This window comes from Mixophyes fleayi, chromosome 12 (genome assembly GCF_038048845.1).
Source record: "Mixophyes fleayi isolate aMixFle1 chromosome 12, aMixFle1.hap1, whole genome shotgun sequence".
NCBI classification, from domain to species: Eukaryota; Metazoa; Chordata; class Amphibia; order Anura; family Limnodynastidae; genus Mixophyes; species Mixophyes fleayi.
In genome coordinates, this window is record NC_134413.1 from 23,491,104 (window position 1) to 23,508,736 (window position 17,633).

General features: G+C 40.0%; 1 protein-coding gene across 5 annotated transcripts in view; it reads left to right on the plus strand.

Moving 5' to 3' along the window:
- KIAA0586 (KIAA0586 ortholog) overlaps positions 1-17,633 on the plus strand; it is a 170,600-nt gene that overhangs the window by 6,887 nt on the left and 146,080 nt on the right. For all 5 annotated transcript variants that reach the window (XR_012680255.1, XM_075192980.1, XM_075192979.1 and 2 more), the window contains exons 6-13: positions 342-578; positions 5,426-5,573; positions 5,856-6,002; positions 7,699-7,819; positions 11,033-11,174; positions 12,979-13,017; positions 15,909-16,129; positions 17,270-17,342. Coding sequence is in view for 4 of the 5 variants with exons in the window: in XM_075192980.1 (XP_075049081.1) it covers positions 342-578; positions 5,426-5,573; positions 5,856-6,002; positions 7,699-7,819; positions 11,033-11,174; positions 12,979-13,017; positions 15,909-16,129; positions 17,270-17,342 (1,128 nt within the window). In the remaining variant the exon portion in view is untranslated. The remainder of the gene's footprint in view (positions 1-341; positions 579-5,425; positions 5,574-5,855; positions 6,003-7,698; positions 7,820-11,032; positions 11,175-12,978; positions 13,018-15,908; positions 16,130-17,269; positions 17,343-17,633) is intronic.

The window sequence follows — 17,633 nt, forward strand, 5'->3', positions numbered from 1 at the left end:
TATATCCGCATGTCTAACGCAGCCTGTCCTCCTTTAATACTGGGTACATTGTAATTCTACATATTGGTTTATAGATAAGTTTTACTGCCACAAAGAAGTTGTGAGTAAAAAATTCAGGAAATTCCATGAACTAGTTAGAACCAGAAAGATAAGGTGATATTTTGAAAGCAATTCACAGAAATGACTGTAAAACTCTGGACAGTGTCACCATGGCAGAAACACAACATACAGATGTGATATAGAAATAGCTGTTGTCCTATCAGTGCTTGGCTAGCTTGTCACTCTCTTCATCTGATTGCTGATGTAACAGCTGAGGTCATCTGTCATCCTTGCTCCCCTAGGCTCAGAGTGATCTGGAGGCCCAAGTGAATTCTGTATCGCAACTGCTTAACAAGCTCCAGGAGACGGACAGGCAGCTGCAACAGCTCACAGAGCAGCAGAGCAAGATCCAAAGTCAGCCACTAGAAAGATCGTATCATCCGGAGAGAGTGAGCGAGCTGGAGCGGCAGCTTTCCCAGCTGACCGAGCAGAGACTTCAGCATCTGGAGAAGCTCCAACAACAACATCTGGAGATGCAGGTATACTGCACATTCCTCATCACAGGCAGGGTGATCCATGGGAGGTAGGGAACCTGTGGCTTTCCAACTGTTGTAGAACTACACGTCCAAGCATGCTACTCTCAAGCAGCTGAGAGTTGTAGATTGATTCGGCTTGTTATACCTCAGTATATGGTTGATGGCAATAAATTGTATTGGAGTAACCTTGCTGCAATGACGTTAATATATGTATATTCTACCTCCTCAGAGGCTCATTTCCAAGCGTGTAAAGTTGCTGTGCGAATGCTCTCTTGTGATGCCTCGTGCCCAGCTTAGAGCCTGTGCACCTGTTTTCATGAGTGAGCACATGGATTTGCATGCCAAGGTGGCAGCATGTTTGGGCAGGGTCAGTCAGGCCCACTGGGGTATGGCCCCTTGCCATAGGGGGACTGGGCCTCCAACCCCCTGATGCTCCCTGACACTGCCGTCTTCAGCTGGGGCGTTGAATTCACTGGTAGCACTGCCCTGACGCTCAGTAACTATGTGCTGAGATCCTCTAATTGTAGCTCATTGCTTTGTATGGGGTCACTCAGATGCTCTCTGTATTGTTTGGTGATCACTAGATTGCTCTTTGCATTTTATGCTCTCAGTGTTGCCTTCTGTGTTGTATATAGGTCTCTGTGTTGTATATAGGTCTCTGGGATGCTCGCTGTGTTGTATATAGGTCTCTGGGATGCTCGCTGTGTTGTATATAGGTCTCTGGGATGCTCGCTGTGTTGTATATAGGTCTCTGGGATGCTCGCTGTGTTGTATATAGGTCTCTGGGATGCTCGCTGTGTTGTATATAGGTCTCTGGGATGCTCGCTGTGTTGTATATAGGTCTCTGGGATGCTCGCTGTGTTGTATATAGGTCTCTGGGATGCTCGCTGTGTTGTATATAGGTCTCTGGGATGCTCGCTGTGTTGTATATAGGTCTCTGGGATGCTCGCTGTGTTGTATATAGGTCTCTGGGATGCTCGCTGTGTTGTATATAGGTCTCTGGGATGCTCGCTGTGTTGTATATAGGTCTCTGGGATGCTCGCTGTGTTGTATATAGGTCTCTGGGATGCTCGCTGTGTTGTATATAGGTCTCTGGGAGGCTCGCTGTGTTGTATATAGGTCTCTGGGATGCTCTCTCTGTTGTATATAGCTCTCTGGGATGCTCTCTCTGTTGTATATAGGTCTCTGGGATGCTCTCTCTGTTGTATATAGGTCTCTGGGATGCTCTCTCTGTTGTATATAGGTCTCTGGGATGCTCTCTCTGTTGTATATAGGTCTCTGGGATGCTCTCTCTGTTGTATATAGGTCTCTGGGATGCTCTCTCTGTTGTATATAGGTCTCTGGGATGCTCTCTCTGTTGTATATAGGTCTCTGGGATGCTCTCTCTGTTGTATATAGGTCTCTGGGATGCTCTCTCTGTTGTATATAGGTCTCTGGGATGCTCGCGGTGTTGTATATAGGTCTCTGGGATGCTCTCTCTGTTGTATATAGGTCTCTGGGATGCTCGCTCTGTTGTATATAGGTCTCTGGGATGCTCTCTCTGTTGTATATAGGTCTCTGGGATGCTCTCTCTGTTGTATATAGGTCTCTGGGATGCTCTCTCTGTTGTATATAGGTCTCTGGGATGCTCTCTCTGTTGTATATAGGTCTCTGGGATGCTCGCTGTGTTGTATATAGGTCTCTGGGATGCTCGCTGTGTTGTATATAGGTCTCTGGGATGCTCTCTCTGTTGTATATAGGTCTCTGGGATGCTCTCTCTGTTGTATATAGGTCTCTGGGATGCTCGCGGTGTTGCATATAGGTCTCTGGGATGCTCGCTGTGTTGCATATAGGTCTCTGGGATGCTCTCTCTGTTGCATATAGGTCTCTGGGATGCTCTCTCTGTTGCATATAGGTCTCTGGGATGCTCTCTCTGTTGCATATAGGTCTCTGGGATGCTCGCTGTGTTGCATATAGGTCTCTGGGATGCTCGCTGTGTTGCATATAGGTCTCTGGGATGCTCGCTGTGTTGCATATAGGTCTCTGGGATGCTCTCTCTGTTGCATATAGGTCTCTGGGATGCTCTCTCTGTTGTATATAGGTCTCTGGGATGCTCTCTCTGTTGCATATAGGTCTCTGGGATGCTCTCTCTGTTGTATATAGGTCTCTGGGATGCTCTCTCTGTTGTATATAGGTCTCTGGGATGCTCTCTCTGTTGTATATAGGTCTCTGGGATGCTCTCTCTGTTGTATATAGGTCTCTGGGATGCTCTCTCTGTTGTATATAGGTCTCTGGGATGCTCTCTCTGTTGTATATAGGTCTCTGGGATGCTCTCTCTGTTGTATATAGGTCTCTGGGATGCTCTCTCTGTTGTATATAGGTCTCTGGGATGCTCTCTCTGTTGTATATAGGTCTCTGGGATGCTCTCTCTGTTGTATATAGGTCTCTGGGATGCTCGCGGTGTTGTATATAGGTCTCTGGGATGCTCTCTCTGTTGTATATAGGTCTCTGGGATGCTCGCTGTGTTGTATATAGGTCTCTGGGATGCTCTCTCTGTTGTATATAGGTCTCTGGGATGCTCTCTCTGTTGTATATAGGTCTCTGGGATGCTCGCTGTGTTGTATATAGGTCTCTGGGATGCTCGCTGTGTTGTATATAGGTCTCTGGGATGCTCGCTGTGTTGTATATAGGTCTCTGGGATGCTCTCTCTGTTGTATATAGGTCTCTGGGATGCTCTCTCTGTTGTATATAGGTCTCTGGGATGCTCGCGGTGTTGTATATAGGTCTCTGGGATGCTCGCTGTGTTGTATATAGGTCTCTGGGATGCTCTCTCTGTTGTATATAGGTCTCTGGGATGCTCTCTCTGTTGTATATAGGTCTCTGGGATGCTCGCTGTGTTGTGCGTGTATAAAGAAAGGCAGAAGTGCTAATCACTATCTCTGCTAAGGTTTATTTCCTACTTGTCTACATGTGATGCATTCTTTATTCTATGAGAAACACGTTATCGTACTATTTGTTAAAGTGTGTAAATGCTGAGCTGTTTCCATACGTCCCAGTTCTGTGTATTCTCCAGTGTGACAGAGGGGAAAATGACAGTAATATTGAAAACAACATACAGTCGGTTTTCCTGTAAAGAAATCCACATGAAATTAGTGATGGACCTAATTTTATTTTAGAAATTGTGTGAAATGACTGTATTTTCTTCGATTGTACAACAGATTGAATGTCAACGCCAAAACTGTAATTCTTTAGGACACTGACTTTATGAATAATCTGGTCTCTTAATAATAATTAATAATTATAATTATTATTTTAGTAGAATACTGTGCACATTATCGCAAATGTCTTTTTTGGGTTGGGTTCTGGGCACACCTGTCTCTTCTTCCCCATCGCCATTGATGCTCTCCTCTCACTCTGATCCCCTACAACACAGAACTGCTGAAAGTAGACCGTGGCATCTACAACACGAACTGTGGCAAAATCTTAAAGGACCCCTAGGGTGGTGCGACATAGAAGTGATTTACATGCTGCACTCCAGCTAGGAAGTCCCTAAATTCTGAATCACTCACTTGTAACAGGGGTGGTGTATTTCCCCTTCGTCTTTATCTCCCTGTGGTAGCGATTCAATAGTTATGAATGCTGCATTTCTAGCGGGAAAAGCATTGACGTCATATGATTAGTGTTTAGTAAAGCTGGAACAGTGGTTGGATGCTGTAGTCCTTTGTACTCCTTAGGACAGTGTTTGTATATAAACTACAGCCTCGTCTTTCTAATTCCAGATGTTTATACAATTGTGATTAGAAATGATTGTTGTTTAATGACCCGTCTTAGAGTGTAATTACTGTAATGTCGGTGTGAGCAGTCTTATCACGGTGAGGCTGGGTCTGTGCTTGTTTTCTTTGGCTCATACTCTGCCTTCCAGAAACGATGACTTATGAATATGCTGTCATGACCTGGCACATATATGACATTTCCCCTCTATCAGTAGATTTCATTTCAGCCTTTCTACTGCAGGATTGTATTATTTACATTATTGCATTATTCTCAGTTTTTATCTTCTGGTTTGATCATCAACTTTTCTTTGACAATGTCCAAAAAAGATGGAGCACAAGGTTTTCCGGCAGTAGGTTCCATTTCCCCTTCGTGCGTACAGATGGAGTATGTATGCAGTGCACCAATATACAGAGTTTACCACTACTTCATTTTGTATTAATGCAATATGGGCTGATGATACATTTTCCAAATGTTGAGATCCATTTTATTTGTATCCGAGCTTCAAAGGAGGTTTATTAACAGTTCTTTTATATAGCACCTACATATTTTAATTATTTACATGTTTCTCTGTCCCAGTGGAGCTTTACACTCTATGGGGCATATTCAATTCCGATCCCGATCCGCGGGATCGCGCCGGTACAGCCGTGAACCTAATCCGCGGTACCGCAATAACGTGGATTTACGGGCTGCGAACAAAAATCTGCATTATTGCGGTACCGTATTACCGGCAGTACTGCGCATTTTCTGCGGTAACGCGCGTTACCGCGGATCGGATCGGAATTGAATATGCCCCTATATGCCCTACTACATGCAAAAACACACTAGGGGGTAAATGTATTAAGCTCCGGGTTCTTCAACACCCGCGAGTTCGGCGTCTTTCCCTTTACAAGGCAGCGCCGCTTTAAATTTAAACGCAGAACTCGCGGGTGTTGAAGAACCCGGAGCTTAATACATTTACCTCTAGGGTTCATTTGGTCAGATAGCTATTAACCTAATTAACCAAGGTTTAAATCCTTGTATTTTTATTTTTTTTTGGTATTTTTTTATTTTTTATTTTTTTGTTGTGTAAATATATCCTAACCATATGTGTATATCAGTCCCGGTTTCTGAACTCTGCAATCAAAGCCAGCACCAGTCACAAGGAATCTACAGCTTCAGTTTGTACTCATCTGCCAGTTACTGCTCCTACACCGCAATCCATCAATCTGCCACTGAAAACTGCACCTCCAAAGAGCAGCGAGAGAGGTCTGTTTTTTTTATTTTTTATTATTAATTGTGGAGTTGGATGAGTGGAGCTTGTACTAATCGAAATTCGAGATTTGATGTTTGGAATATTAAATGAATGTATTATCAATCTTTATCTACTTATCTTAATCATCTGCGTGCATATAACAATAGAGGCTTTCTAAAACTGTCATCCGTTATTATCATCATCATTATTTACTTTTTATTTACATAATAATATTTTTACATTTGACAAATTGAGAGTAAAAGATCATCTACTATGAATTGTTTTTTTTGCCGCAGAGATCACACATCAATCAGGGAACTCCCCCTTAGAGACTCCAGCTCCCCGCAGGTCTGCACCAGTACCAATATCTATGGATGTGCCGGTTCCAAAAGCATTTGTAGGAAAAGATGGTGTAGAGGAGTCCCAAAATCCAGCAAGTTCAGGTGTGTAATCTGGGCCACAACCTTCTCTAAGTATATTGAAAGTGGGGGGCATCAATCGTATGTTTTGTAAATCAATAGTACATCAACAGCTATGTCTATATTTTTGATCCGGATGGCACGTTATACACATTTGAACAACTCAGAGTGAAAGAAACCCCCTTCCCTCACCTTGCTTAAAGACGTACAATCGGAACAGCTAGACGTTGGTTATTTTGACAGTAGAGCAACCCTCCCAGACATAGAGAAGGGGGGGGATAGATTTTATGGAAAATGGGGTTTATATAAAATTTCTAAGTGAGGGGGTTCAGACTACCATCATCATCACCATTTATTTATATACCGCCAATAATTCCGTAGCGCTGCACAGAGAACTCATGCATATCAGTCCCTTTGGAGCTTACAGTCTAAATTCTCTAACACACACACACACACGTCAATTTTTATTGTAAATGGGGTTTATATAAAATTTCTAAATGAGGGGGTTCAGACTACCATCATCATCACCATTTATTTATATAGCGCCAATAATTCCGTAGCGCTGCACAGAGAAGTCATGCATATCAGTCCCTTTGGAGCTTACAGTCTAAATTCTCTAACACACACACACACACACGTCAATTTTTGAAAGCAGACACTTAGCCTACCAGTATGTTTTTGGAGTGTGGGAGGAAACCCACAGAAACACGGGGAGAATATACAAACTCCACACAGATAAGGCCATGGTCGGGAATTGAACTCATGACCCCAGTGCTGTGAGGCAGAATTGCTAACCACTAACCCACAGTACCATCATGAAGATCTTTCAGTGTACCTCTTGGGATCTTATCAGACAACTGTAAACCTGGTCTTTCTACGCTCCTCAGTCCATCCTACTAAATCCTGCAGCTTTCATGTCCCTCCACCACGGAGATCCTATACTTCTAATGGTCTGGAATGCCTATAGTTCTAATGGGACACACATTACACCTTCAATTATCACTTCTGCAGGAAAGCCCATCTCTAGACACATCTCAACCAATGTATGAATGTAAAATCGCCCCATGTAATGAAGGATGTCCAGAAAAAGTTTAAATTAATAAAGTGGTAGTAACTTGGAATTTGATATAATGATTGTATTGTTTCTCCCTACTCCTTTTGTTGAACATTTCCAATCATCAAATCTAGGCCTAGATCACTCTTATATGTATGTTTCAAAAGACCTTGGGGGTTTTGAAAGGTGGAGATGTTGCCTATAGCAACCAATCAGATTCTAGCTGTCATTTTGTAGAATGTACTAAATAAATGATAACTAGAATCTGATTGGTTGCTATAGGCAACATCTCCACTGTTACTGTTCATAAATGACTCTTAGGCCTAGATTTACTAAGCTGCGGGTTTGAAAAAGTGGGGATGTTGCCTATAGCAACCAATCAGATTCTAGCTTTCATTTATTTAGTGCTTTCTACAAAATGACAGCTAGAATCTGATTGGTTGCTATAGACAACATCCCCACTTTTTCAAACCCGCAGCTTAGTAAATCTAGCCCTTAGTGATTGTTTTTCGTGTTGCCAGTCTACATACAATACACCTTGTGTCAAATTAATAAACAATTATTTTGTCTGGTCGATTATTTAGTCACTGCAAAACTTGGAATAACTGTTGTTCAAATAAGAAATTTATGAATGTGACATCTCGCTATAAACTGTTTACATCACAGGTCAAGTGCGTTTTTTGCAGCAGATTCTTGGACATGACGGCACTCCAGCGTCTGGATCGGGGTATAAAACACACACACCCTTAAATCTGACACCAACTGACATCCGGCCTTTTAACGACAGGTAAGCAAACCCTGTAGGAATAACACATTTATCCAGCACCTGGTTGTAATACTGATGGTTTGGGTGGTAGGTTAGGACCCAGAACTGTAGGATGAGACTTGCTCTATTCGTACCTAATGATACAAGTATGTACTGGTGAGAACATTGTTCATTATCAAGAGCGATGACATATACTGAGTGGTTAGAGTGCTGCAATCTACACCCCTATGTGTGGGCTGTTCTGTGAGATTGGCCTTGTCAGAGGCACATGGTTTATGTGTGGTATTACCCAGTGTGATTAGTAAAATAGGCCTCTATTCTAGCTACTGTTTGTTCATATGTGATTCAGACAGTGTTTAAATAATGCTTGGTAAAATATAATTATGGCATTGGGTGATCAAACCCAGGCCGTAATAACGGGTGAAAGAAGACTGGTAATTGGTAACAAGGATGTGTTCTGCTGGTTGATATGGTAAGTGAAACAGTTATCTTCTAATCCATTACTTAGCACAAATGTCTATATTAATCTAGATTAATATTTATTAAGGAGTCGGTGCATTATAAGAAACATTGTATAACCTGAACCACAGGAGTCAATATATGGCAATGTCAAAACCAAGACTTATGTATTTCTCTCTCGCACACTAACAAAAACTGCTACACACAAAAACCTACATGACCCTTCTCACCTTTGCTATACTGGATCACTTTATTTTCTTGTTTAATAAAAACATACAAAGTTGTTGGCAAAGGATTTATGGCAGGGATGCTGATGATAACACTGTGACCTTCGGTGAGTGGTGCCCTGTGATATACAGGAGCTCAGGTACATGTGGCTTAACCATGAGGTTGATTTTATTACACAGAGGAAGAAGGGAAGTTTGCACATGCTCAGAAGATGTCAGACAGTAATAAACGTCTTAGGATCCAGACCTAAACACACAGAGATAACGGAGCACACTGATTCCTCACAAAAGTAACATAGAATAAGAGCATACAAAGTAGAATGTAGTGATCTATGTCCCCTGAGTTTTGTCTTGGACCTTATCCTTCCACAGCAGGTAACCAGGTCTATGGAGCCAACAATAATATACATTTTCAAAACATCATATTGTAGTTGAATCACATTATGCTCATCCACACCTTGCACTGCCAGTTTATTCTGTGACTGTTGTGTAGACTGATCTCACAGATATCTTCAGAGAGCAATAAACGACTGAAATTGTATCAGGTAAATGTGCTTCAGCAACTTTATGTCAGTCGAGTGCGTTAATGGCAGATGCATAGAGCTGGCTGCGCTCCAAGTTTACCGATACAGGGGAAGTAATGACCTGCTGGCATGTTTTGCAGGTTGTCTGGGCTGCTTATAGTTTATTGTGTCTGCTTAGATTGCCGTGTGTCTGATTCTAGCTGGAGCCCTTCCAAGGCGAGGACTGGAACTAAAAGAGACTGTTCAGTGTAATGAGATACAACATAGCGATGAAATATTCCTACTGTAGATATCGCATAGTGTGGGCAGTACTGTAAGACCAGGTGCAGAGAGTTACTGTGCTGTGTGATTGATGCACATCTCACCTTCTCTTGACACTTTTATTCGTGTGTATGTTTACAGGTATAATATGCAATGATTGCGTAATGAGATAGATAGATAGATATATATATATATATATATATATATATATATATATATATATATATATATATATATATATATATTTACACTAGTATATTCTTGTGATAATATTGACAATCAGAAGATTTCTGTGAACTCTGCCTTGGGTAGATGACCTCTAATACCAATGTAACTTATTAATTACTACCTTTTATTATTAATAATGATGTCATATATAACTCCATTTAAATTTCAACCAGACTTATGACATAACTTACTGCCACAGTTTTATTTGTGTGCTGATGACTGTGACCTGGGAATGTACAGACATTGAGCACCCTTTATAGAACCAGCTCAGCTGCTGAACTTGTGTGAGTTCTGCGATATCGGAGAAATTGTGCAACTAGCATAACATTTATTTATTAACTCAAGTCTGCTGTTCATATGTTATGTACGTATGTGAAACAACCTGCAACGTGGCCTATTACAAAAACCTCTAGATTACGGCACATATTCTACACTACCTGGCAAGTGGTCATTTTTTGTTTTCTGTTCCAGCATAAGCACCATAGTTTTGTTATAAGCAAAGCATATTAAAGTAGTGTTCTAAGCCACTTGTCACATCCATGGTATCTCTCTAGTGCAATGTTGCAAAACTCCCCAAAAAAAAAAAAAAAAATGCGATTTAAAAATATTATTCAGATGAAAAGAAAGCAGCTGGTATTATAAATGTTGCTAATTGTATTAATAGTTTAGGGTGGCACGGTGGCAAAGTGGTTAGCACTTCTGCCTCACAGCGCTGGGGTCATGAGTTCGATTCCCGACCATGGCTTTATCTGTGTGGAGTTTGTATGTTCTCCCCGTGTTTGCTCCAGGTGCTCCTGTCTCCTCCCACACTCCAAAAACATATTAGCAGTAGAATTGGCTGCAGATAAAATGACCCCTAGTCTATGTCTCTGTATCTGTGTGTTTTACGGAATTAAAACCATAAGCTCTAATGGGCCAGAGACTGATTACAGATAAATTAAAGGTAAATTACAGATATTCTCTGTACAGCGCTGCAGTATTGGTGGCGCTATATAAATAGATGAAGAGTGAATTGATACATGTGGACTTTGGTCCTCATCATATTCCTTCCACACCTGACGTCTGTCGTATAGAAGGCAGATGCTAAGAAAGACATTAGTGGTCTCCGTACACTGAGCTGACAATGCTGAACAAGTAAAGTCTAGATGTAGACAGAAAAGGGATCCAGGATTGTGAGCTAATGACCTAGACATACAGCATATTGCAAAGCTTATCCCGTCGCTGTCTTCATTGTATGTGAGGATTTCATGTTCACTTATTAGCTCACACTACTAGCTGTTGTTCTATGTCAATATATCATTATGTAAACTGAAAATAAAATGCTCATTCAAGTGTTCTGAATCTGCTGATCGTTTGGGGGCAGAGTTGAAGATGAATCACTTAATTTGCAGATCTGAATCCCAAATAGATTAAAGCACAAAGTTTAGTAACAAACATAAAGGTAAGAGCAGACAATGTGACGGACAGGACTGAAATCGAGAGACTGTTGTGTTATTCTGGCAGACCATAATGCTATATATGTTTTCTTATCTCAGCTTTCTCCAGAATGATGGTGTCAGAGGTGCTAAAGCCTCTTGTCCTAGTACCACTCTGTCATCCAGTACTGCGGTGCAGAAGGCCAGTGATGTGCTGCAGGACTTGAACACGTTAAAGCAGAAAATGCAGGATATGATGAAGGTGAGAAATGACAGGTCCGGCCTCCTGCAGACTATCCACATTTGCCTTTCTCCCATAGTCAACATTGTACAATCTTAAGCAGATTGTCATGTTCATATTTCACATACAGAATATAAAATTTATGTGGAAAGTTTGAGGTTTATAGACAAAATATAAAAACAGATCATTTTTTCCATTTATCTCATTTAATCCTTAAAAAAGAGTGATTAAATAAATGACTTTTACTGATTAGTATTGTGTACCTTCTTTACAACAATATAACACCCATGTCTAACATGCTTTATTGATGTGAATGGTTTTCTTCAACACTGCATTCCCAGTTTTTCTGTAATGCCACTAATTCCTAGTGACTTTTCCAGAATATTGTTCATCCCACATAATAACTTCCTCCAGTGTGTATAGGTGACAAGTGTCCTTAATGGTACTGTGATGGTTAGGTGCAGTTTTTGTTAAAGCAATATTCCTTCTAATGAAGTATAAACAATTATTGATTGTTGTGTAACATTCTTAGCAGTACTGGAGAGCTCATGGGTTATAGATCTCTGAGTCCAAAGTATTTTGTGTAAAAAATAAATAAATAAATAAAAATAAAAAAATGTGGTTATTTGTTGTGTTTTTCATGTATTGTACATATTTGATGATCTTAGTTATAGTAGTCTGTAGTCTATAGTGGTCTGCATTGATGCATGTTAGAAAATACAGCGTCTAGAAAGACCTAAGACTGGTATTAAAGTCATTGCTATAAACTGTTTTACCAATCTGCACGTTCTAGATCCGTGATTCTCCATCTTTTCATACATGTACGGTACCCCAGATAGTTATAATTTAATAATAATTTTATAAGTTTTAATAAGGAATAAAACATATACAAAAGAAATAAGAGATTTTTTTTGAACTTTGTATCTATTGAAGAAACATGTATGTACATTATACCATTAAACATTATAAAGAGAATGACATTTCTCTGTTTTCTTTTTGGAGTAAAATTGGGAGGGGAAATAGGGGGGGGGCAGGTACAGTACAAGGCAACAGGTCAAAATTAGCAGGAGATATTTATTAAAAAAAAACATTTAAAGGCATGAAGAGTAGCTTGTTAGGATTTTTTTCAGATTCCGGGATACTTTTGAATATATGAACGCACATTAAGAGTTATTAAGTGTAGATGAACATACTTGGTAAATATTTGTATTATGGGGTGTATATGTAAACGAAAAAACTAACAAAAGATTTTCGAATCTTTCGAAATCAGGAGCACTACTGAATCAGATACTTGGGCACATTGGGCCTGATTCATTAAGGATCTTAAATTAAGAAGTATCTTATTTAAGTCTCCTGGACAAAACCATGTTACAATGCAAGGGGTGCAAATTAGTATTCTGTTTTGCACATAAGTTAAATACTGACTGTTTTTTCATGTAGCACACAAATATCAACTTTTAAATTTCAGTGTACAAATAAGCTATGAAGTATTTGTGTGCTACATGAAAAAACAGTCAGTATTTAACTTATGTGCAAAACAGAATACTAATTTGCACCCCTTGCATTGTAACATGGTTTTGTCCAGGAGACTTAAATAAGATACTTCTTAATTTAAGATCCTTAATGAATCAGGCCCCTTGTTCCCAAACTATTATTTTTTATATCCTGTACCCTAGAGTATGTAGTGGACTGATCCAGGTTTCACAATATAAAACTTGGAGAATAATAGGTAACCTTACATGGGCGAATAAAGTCTGTCTTGCATGTTTTTTGTGTTTTTCTTATCAAATAGATTTTAACAAACTCTCTCTTTTTTTTGATTAAGGATGCAAAACAGTGGAAATGTGAAGTGGATGAGATGAAGGTATGTTGCTAGAAGTCTGTTTTTATGTAGAGTAATGGTCTTTATGGTGGTAACCACAAGTACATGAATAGGACACTGGTCAACCTTCTGTACATTTGATGCAGGTTTGATAGTTGTTGGTTTATGTAATTTACTGATGGTATTCCAATTTGGCCTGTAGATAGCTAAACAAAGGTGGTCCTTGAATATACAGTTAAATGCCCCCAGTTATGTGAATCTTGTTTACTAGAGTTTTCACACTTTAAACAACAGTTTTTGTAAGTCCCCTCTATACTGAGGCTCACCCTTACCATCCCCTCAGTTTGCTTTATTTATCAGGGTCCCAGCACTTACATATGGTCAGGGCATCAGCCGTTTGGCTAGTGCAAGAAAAGCCTATTTACCCCATATTAGTGCCAATCACCCTTCCCCTGGCTATGGAGGTGGTTTGAGTAGCTACTTTATGGGTAAATATCACCGATGTCGTTGAATTTTCAAGCACGTAGCAGTTTTGTGTTCATTCTGCCTCTATCTCATGCATCCACTTTACTTACTCTCATAGGGCCTGAGTCATTAAGGAGGGCAAAGCTAGAAAAGAGGAGTAAGTTTCCTCTTTGACAAACCGTATTACAATACAAGGGGTGCAAATTAGTTTATTATTTGGCACAGAAGGAAAATACTGGCTGTCTTGTCATGTAGAGCACAAATACTTGATAGCTTTATTTTTACACTGAAATTTAAAGTTGATGTAGGACATGTCCTATCCAAACTATAAATCTGTCTCCACATTTTAAATTTTCCTCCTCCTCCAATGCAACATGGTTTTGCCCAGGTGCAAAGTTACTCCTTTTTTTATGCTTTACTCATCTTAATGAATCAGGCCCATTATGTTTGGAAAAATAGAATGATTGGGTAGTAAATTTGATAGTAAATCCTAGTATATCTGGTGCATGGCACTTCTTGCTGATAAAAACAAGGGCTGACCCATGTTTCTGAGATAGTTTGTCCAAATGTCATTGTATGGTAAAGTCAAGCAAGTATCCTATCTTTTTGCACAATACAAAAGTTGCAGATGTTTGGGCAGCCTTGGTCAAATTGCATGATTTATGTTAATAAAAAAATAACACAACCTCTGCAGGGTACAGGCTTAAACGTGACAAATGTCTGCATATTTTAATGCACAGATATAATTTATTTGCTGAATTTAACAAATTGTGTAAAAGTTTCGACACCCTGTCAGTCACTACTTTGTAGCATTTTCTTTGGCAGAAATCACAGCTTCCAAACATTTCTAGTAGTAAGGTAAGAGTATTTCTAGTCTTTCTTAAGTGATTGTTTCCCTCTCGTTCTTGAAGAACTCTTCTAGCTCAGAAATATTCATAGTTCTTCTCACAGATTTTCAATAATATTGAAGTCTGAGGACTGTGAAGACCATGCCTAAGCCTGTAAGTGCCTCATGGTTAATTCTGAGGTGTGATTATTTTTTTTATTGCCATCTTGCTGAAATATCCAACCACTATGCTGACCCTGGGACATTAGCTTTGAGGGATTTTGACATTTAGTTGAATCCGTTCTGTCTTCCACCTAGACAATATTACCTGTACCACTGATTGCTACTCAACTCGAGAGCAAAGTAGATCAACCCTCATGCTTAATGGGATGGCAAGGTGTTCTGTTCTTCAAATGTTTTGCCTGTTTTGTGATTGTGGCCACAAACTTAACTTCATGTTTCATCAGTCCATAGCACATTGTTTCAAAAATGTCAGTTGTTTTTGTGTGAGGTCGTAGGAAAGGTTTTCTCCTGAGATCTTTCATGCAGATCATTTTTGTGTGAACGACACTATACTGTGGACGACTGATCCGGTGTCGGCTAAACATTTGTGCAGGTACTTTGCAGTGAAATGTGGCTTCTGCGTTGCATAACTGATGAGCTTGGGCGATTGTATCAGCGATTGTTCACTGGGTCTTCCAGATGTTCCTTTGCCTTCATCCGTTCTCCTTAATTTCCCTTTCTTAATGATGTGTATCTGACACTGGAAATGTCAAGCTAGAAGAATTTAGATCTCTTTTAATAGCCTTCCCTGGCTTTGTAACAGTCCGTGCTCTTTATTTTCAATTTCTCCATCAGCAGCTTAGAGGAGACTATGGTTGTTGTGAGTAGGGGCAGCATCCTGAGAGGTTAGAAGGGTCAGCGTAATTATTCAACTGTGAAATTATCGTCACTTGGCTTCATTTAAGGCCTAATGAGTCAATCAATTTTGAGGCCTAGTAAAATAAATAAATGTGACAATTTCTCGACTTAAGGGTGCCCAAACTTTTGCACATGCAACACACACTGTTTTATTTTTTCCCAATTTGTTAACTTCAGCAAATAAACAATAAGTTTGTACACTGCAGAGGTTGCGTTACCTTCTTTTCACTTAGAGGTTTGCTGAAAAAAAGCAATTTGACCAGAGGTGCTTTTTTTAAAAAAAAAATTGGGCATACAACAGGTCACTGGTTCCACTGAAGTCCATGGGTGATATTTAGAATAGTGTACATTTCACCTGTATTTAAATCTATGACTGTTACGGAGGTTGTGCACTTTTGGAAAAGGCTTTCTCCTTCAATAGGAGCCCACCAATCCCACCTTCCCGTTTGTCTCTCCTGCCAGAACCCTTGTCCTTACCTTTTTATAGTCATGGTCACATGAGCACTGGAGCATCATGGTACAGAATGCTGTGGGCGGAGCCTCTATCAGTAACGTGGCACCGCTACTGTCCACATTAATTACAGGACTCCAGGAAGTGATGGCAGCAAACGGATAATAGTAGGTGTGGGGGAGGACACTATTGGAAGAGAAAGGGGATGTCCAAATGTAGCCAACCATTTAATAATGTACATACATGAATGTAACGGTGCTCTGTCCTTAGCCCAGGGAGCAGCCCATTATTCCCTCCACTTCTCTATATAAACAACATCCTTTTTGGCGATCGGCTGTGGACCCTCCAAAGTCAATGTTTGAAGATGCTGAGCGCGTCTTAAGAGAAGTGCAGAATAATAAGAAGGTCCTTGAAGACAATTTAGATGCCATTATCCGGGCCAAGAATGGGGCAGCCATGTATTCCCTCATCAGTACTTTGGCTTCAAACAGGTAACATTAACATTACAACTTTCCTGAATGTCTTTTTCTTGAACATCTTCTATCACTTCATCATCATCATCGTCGTCATCATTTATTTATAAAGCGCCACTAATTCCGCAGCGCTGTACAGAGGACTCATTCACATCTGTCCCTGCCCCATTGGAGCTTACAGTCTAAATTCCCTAATATCGACACACACTCAGACATAGACAGACAGACAGAGAGGAAGAGACTAGGGTCAATTTTGAAAGCAGCCAATTAACCTACTTGTATGTTTTTGGAGTGTGGGAGGAAACCGGAGCACCCGGAGGAAACCCACGCAAACACAGGGAGAACATACAAACTCCACACAGATAAGGCCATGGTTGGGAATCGAACTCATGACCCAAGTGCTGTGGGGCAGAAGTGCTAACCACTAGGCCACTGTGCTGCCCATACTTCATATTAAATGGAGACTATTTACATAATTTGAACCCCTGATTGTACTCTACAAGGAGCATAGGGAATGAGGCAGTGCTTCCTCTCAGTCAATACCCCATTAGGCAGGCCAGTTCTGAGTGTGCGGTGGGCCATGGCCAGGTATCTTCTGAGCTGACGACGCATTAATCAGGGAGTTTGGCCCTTCTTGGGTGGAGTGTCATGGAGCACCGAGCAGACCCATTTTATAATTTTTGTTTTCTTTTTTGCAAATTTAGTTGTGATTTTGTTATGTTAAAGAATGTATACACTGTTTTTTTGCCTCTGTGATGACAGTAGCTTCTAATGAATTGTCAACAAACTGTTCACTGCGTAGGCGAAAGGTGCACTTTAACTTATCTGTGTCATAGGTTCTTAAACTGTTGGTTAATCGTAGTGAAATGTGGGGAAATACTCTGGTCTACAGGTAGATTATTTTACTATTTTGTAGCTATAAACATCATATTTTTTGTTGAAAAATTTTGCATAGTTATTAGTATGTTAAGAACTACGGCTTGTGTAATGTTATATCTACCACTGTACTTGGTGCTTTGTGCCAATTTGTTCTAATGCTCCATATCAAAACATGTACTGTATTTGTTTTTTATTAGATACATATATTGCTGGGCCATACGGTTTACTTTTTTTAATTTCTTATAATACCTTTTCTGTTTTTGTTTGTTTGTTTTTCAGTAGTGGAGCAGAGAAAATTAGAATTCAGAAAACAGTGGATTCGTGGATTAATGATATCAGCTCTGAGATTCAAGTTAGTAATTTGTAAAACTCGTATAGATCAGATAATTGTTGGTTATGTATAATCCATATACACGAAATTTCTCAGCTTAAAAATACTCCACCGCGAAACACATATGTGTTAGCTGATGGAGCATGTTATATGTTTTATATTATATTAGTATAATATTACAATATTTCTTGCATACTTAATTAGCAAGGCACAATGTATCCCTTTACACGACTGAAGTGTGTCGTCTCCTTAAAGTAGTGGAGGCAGATATTTTTGGGGGCCAAACCAGTATTCTGCGTATTTATTCACCAG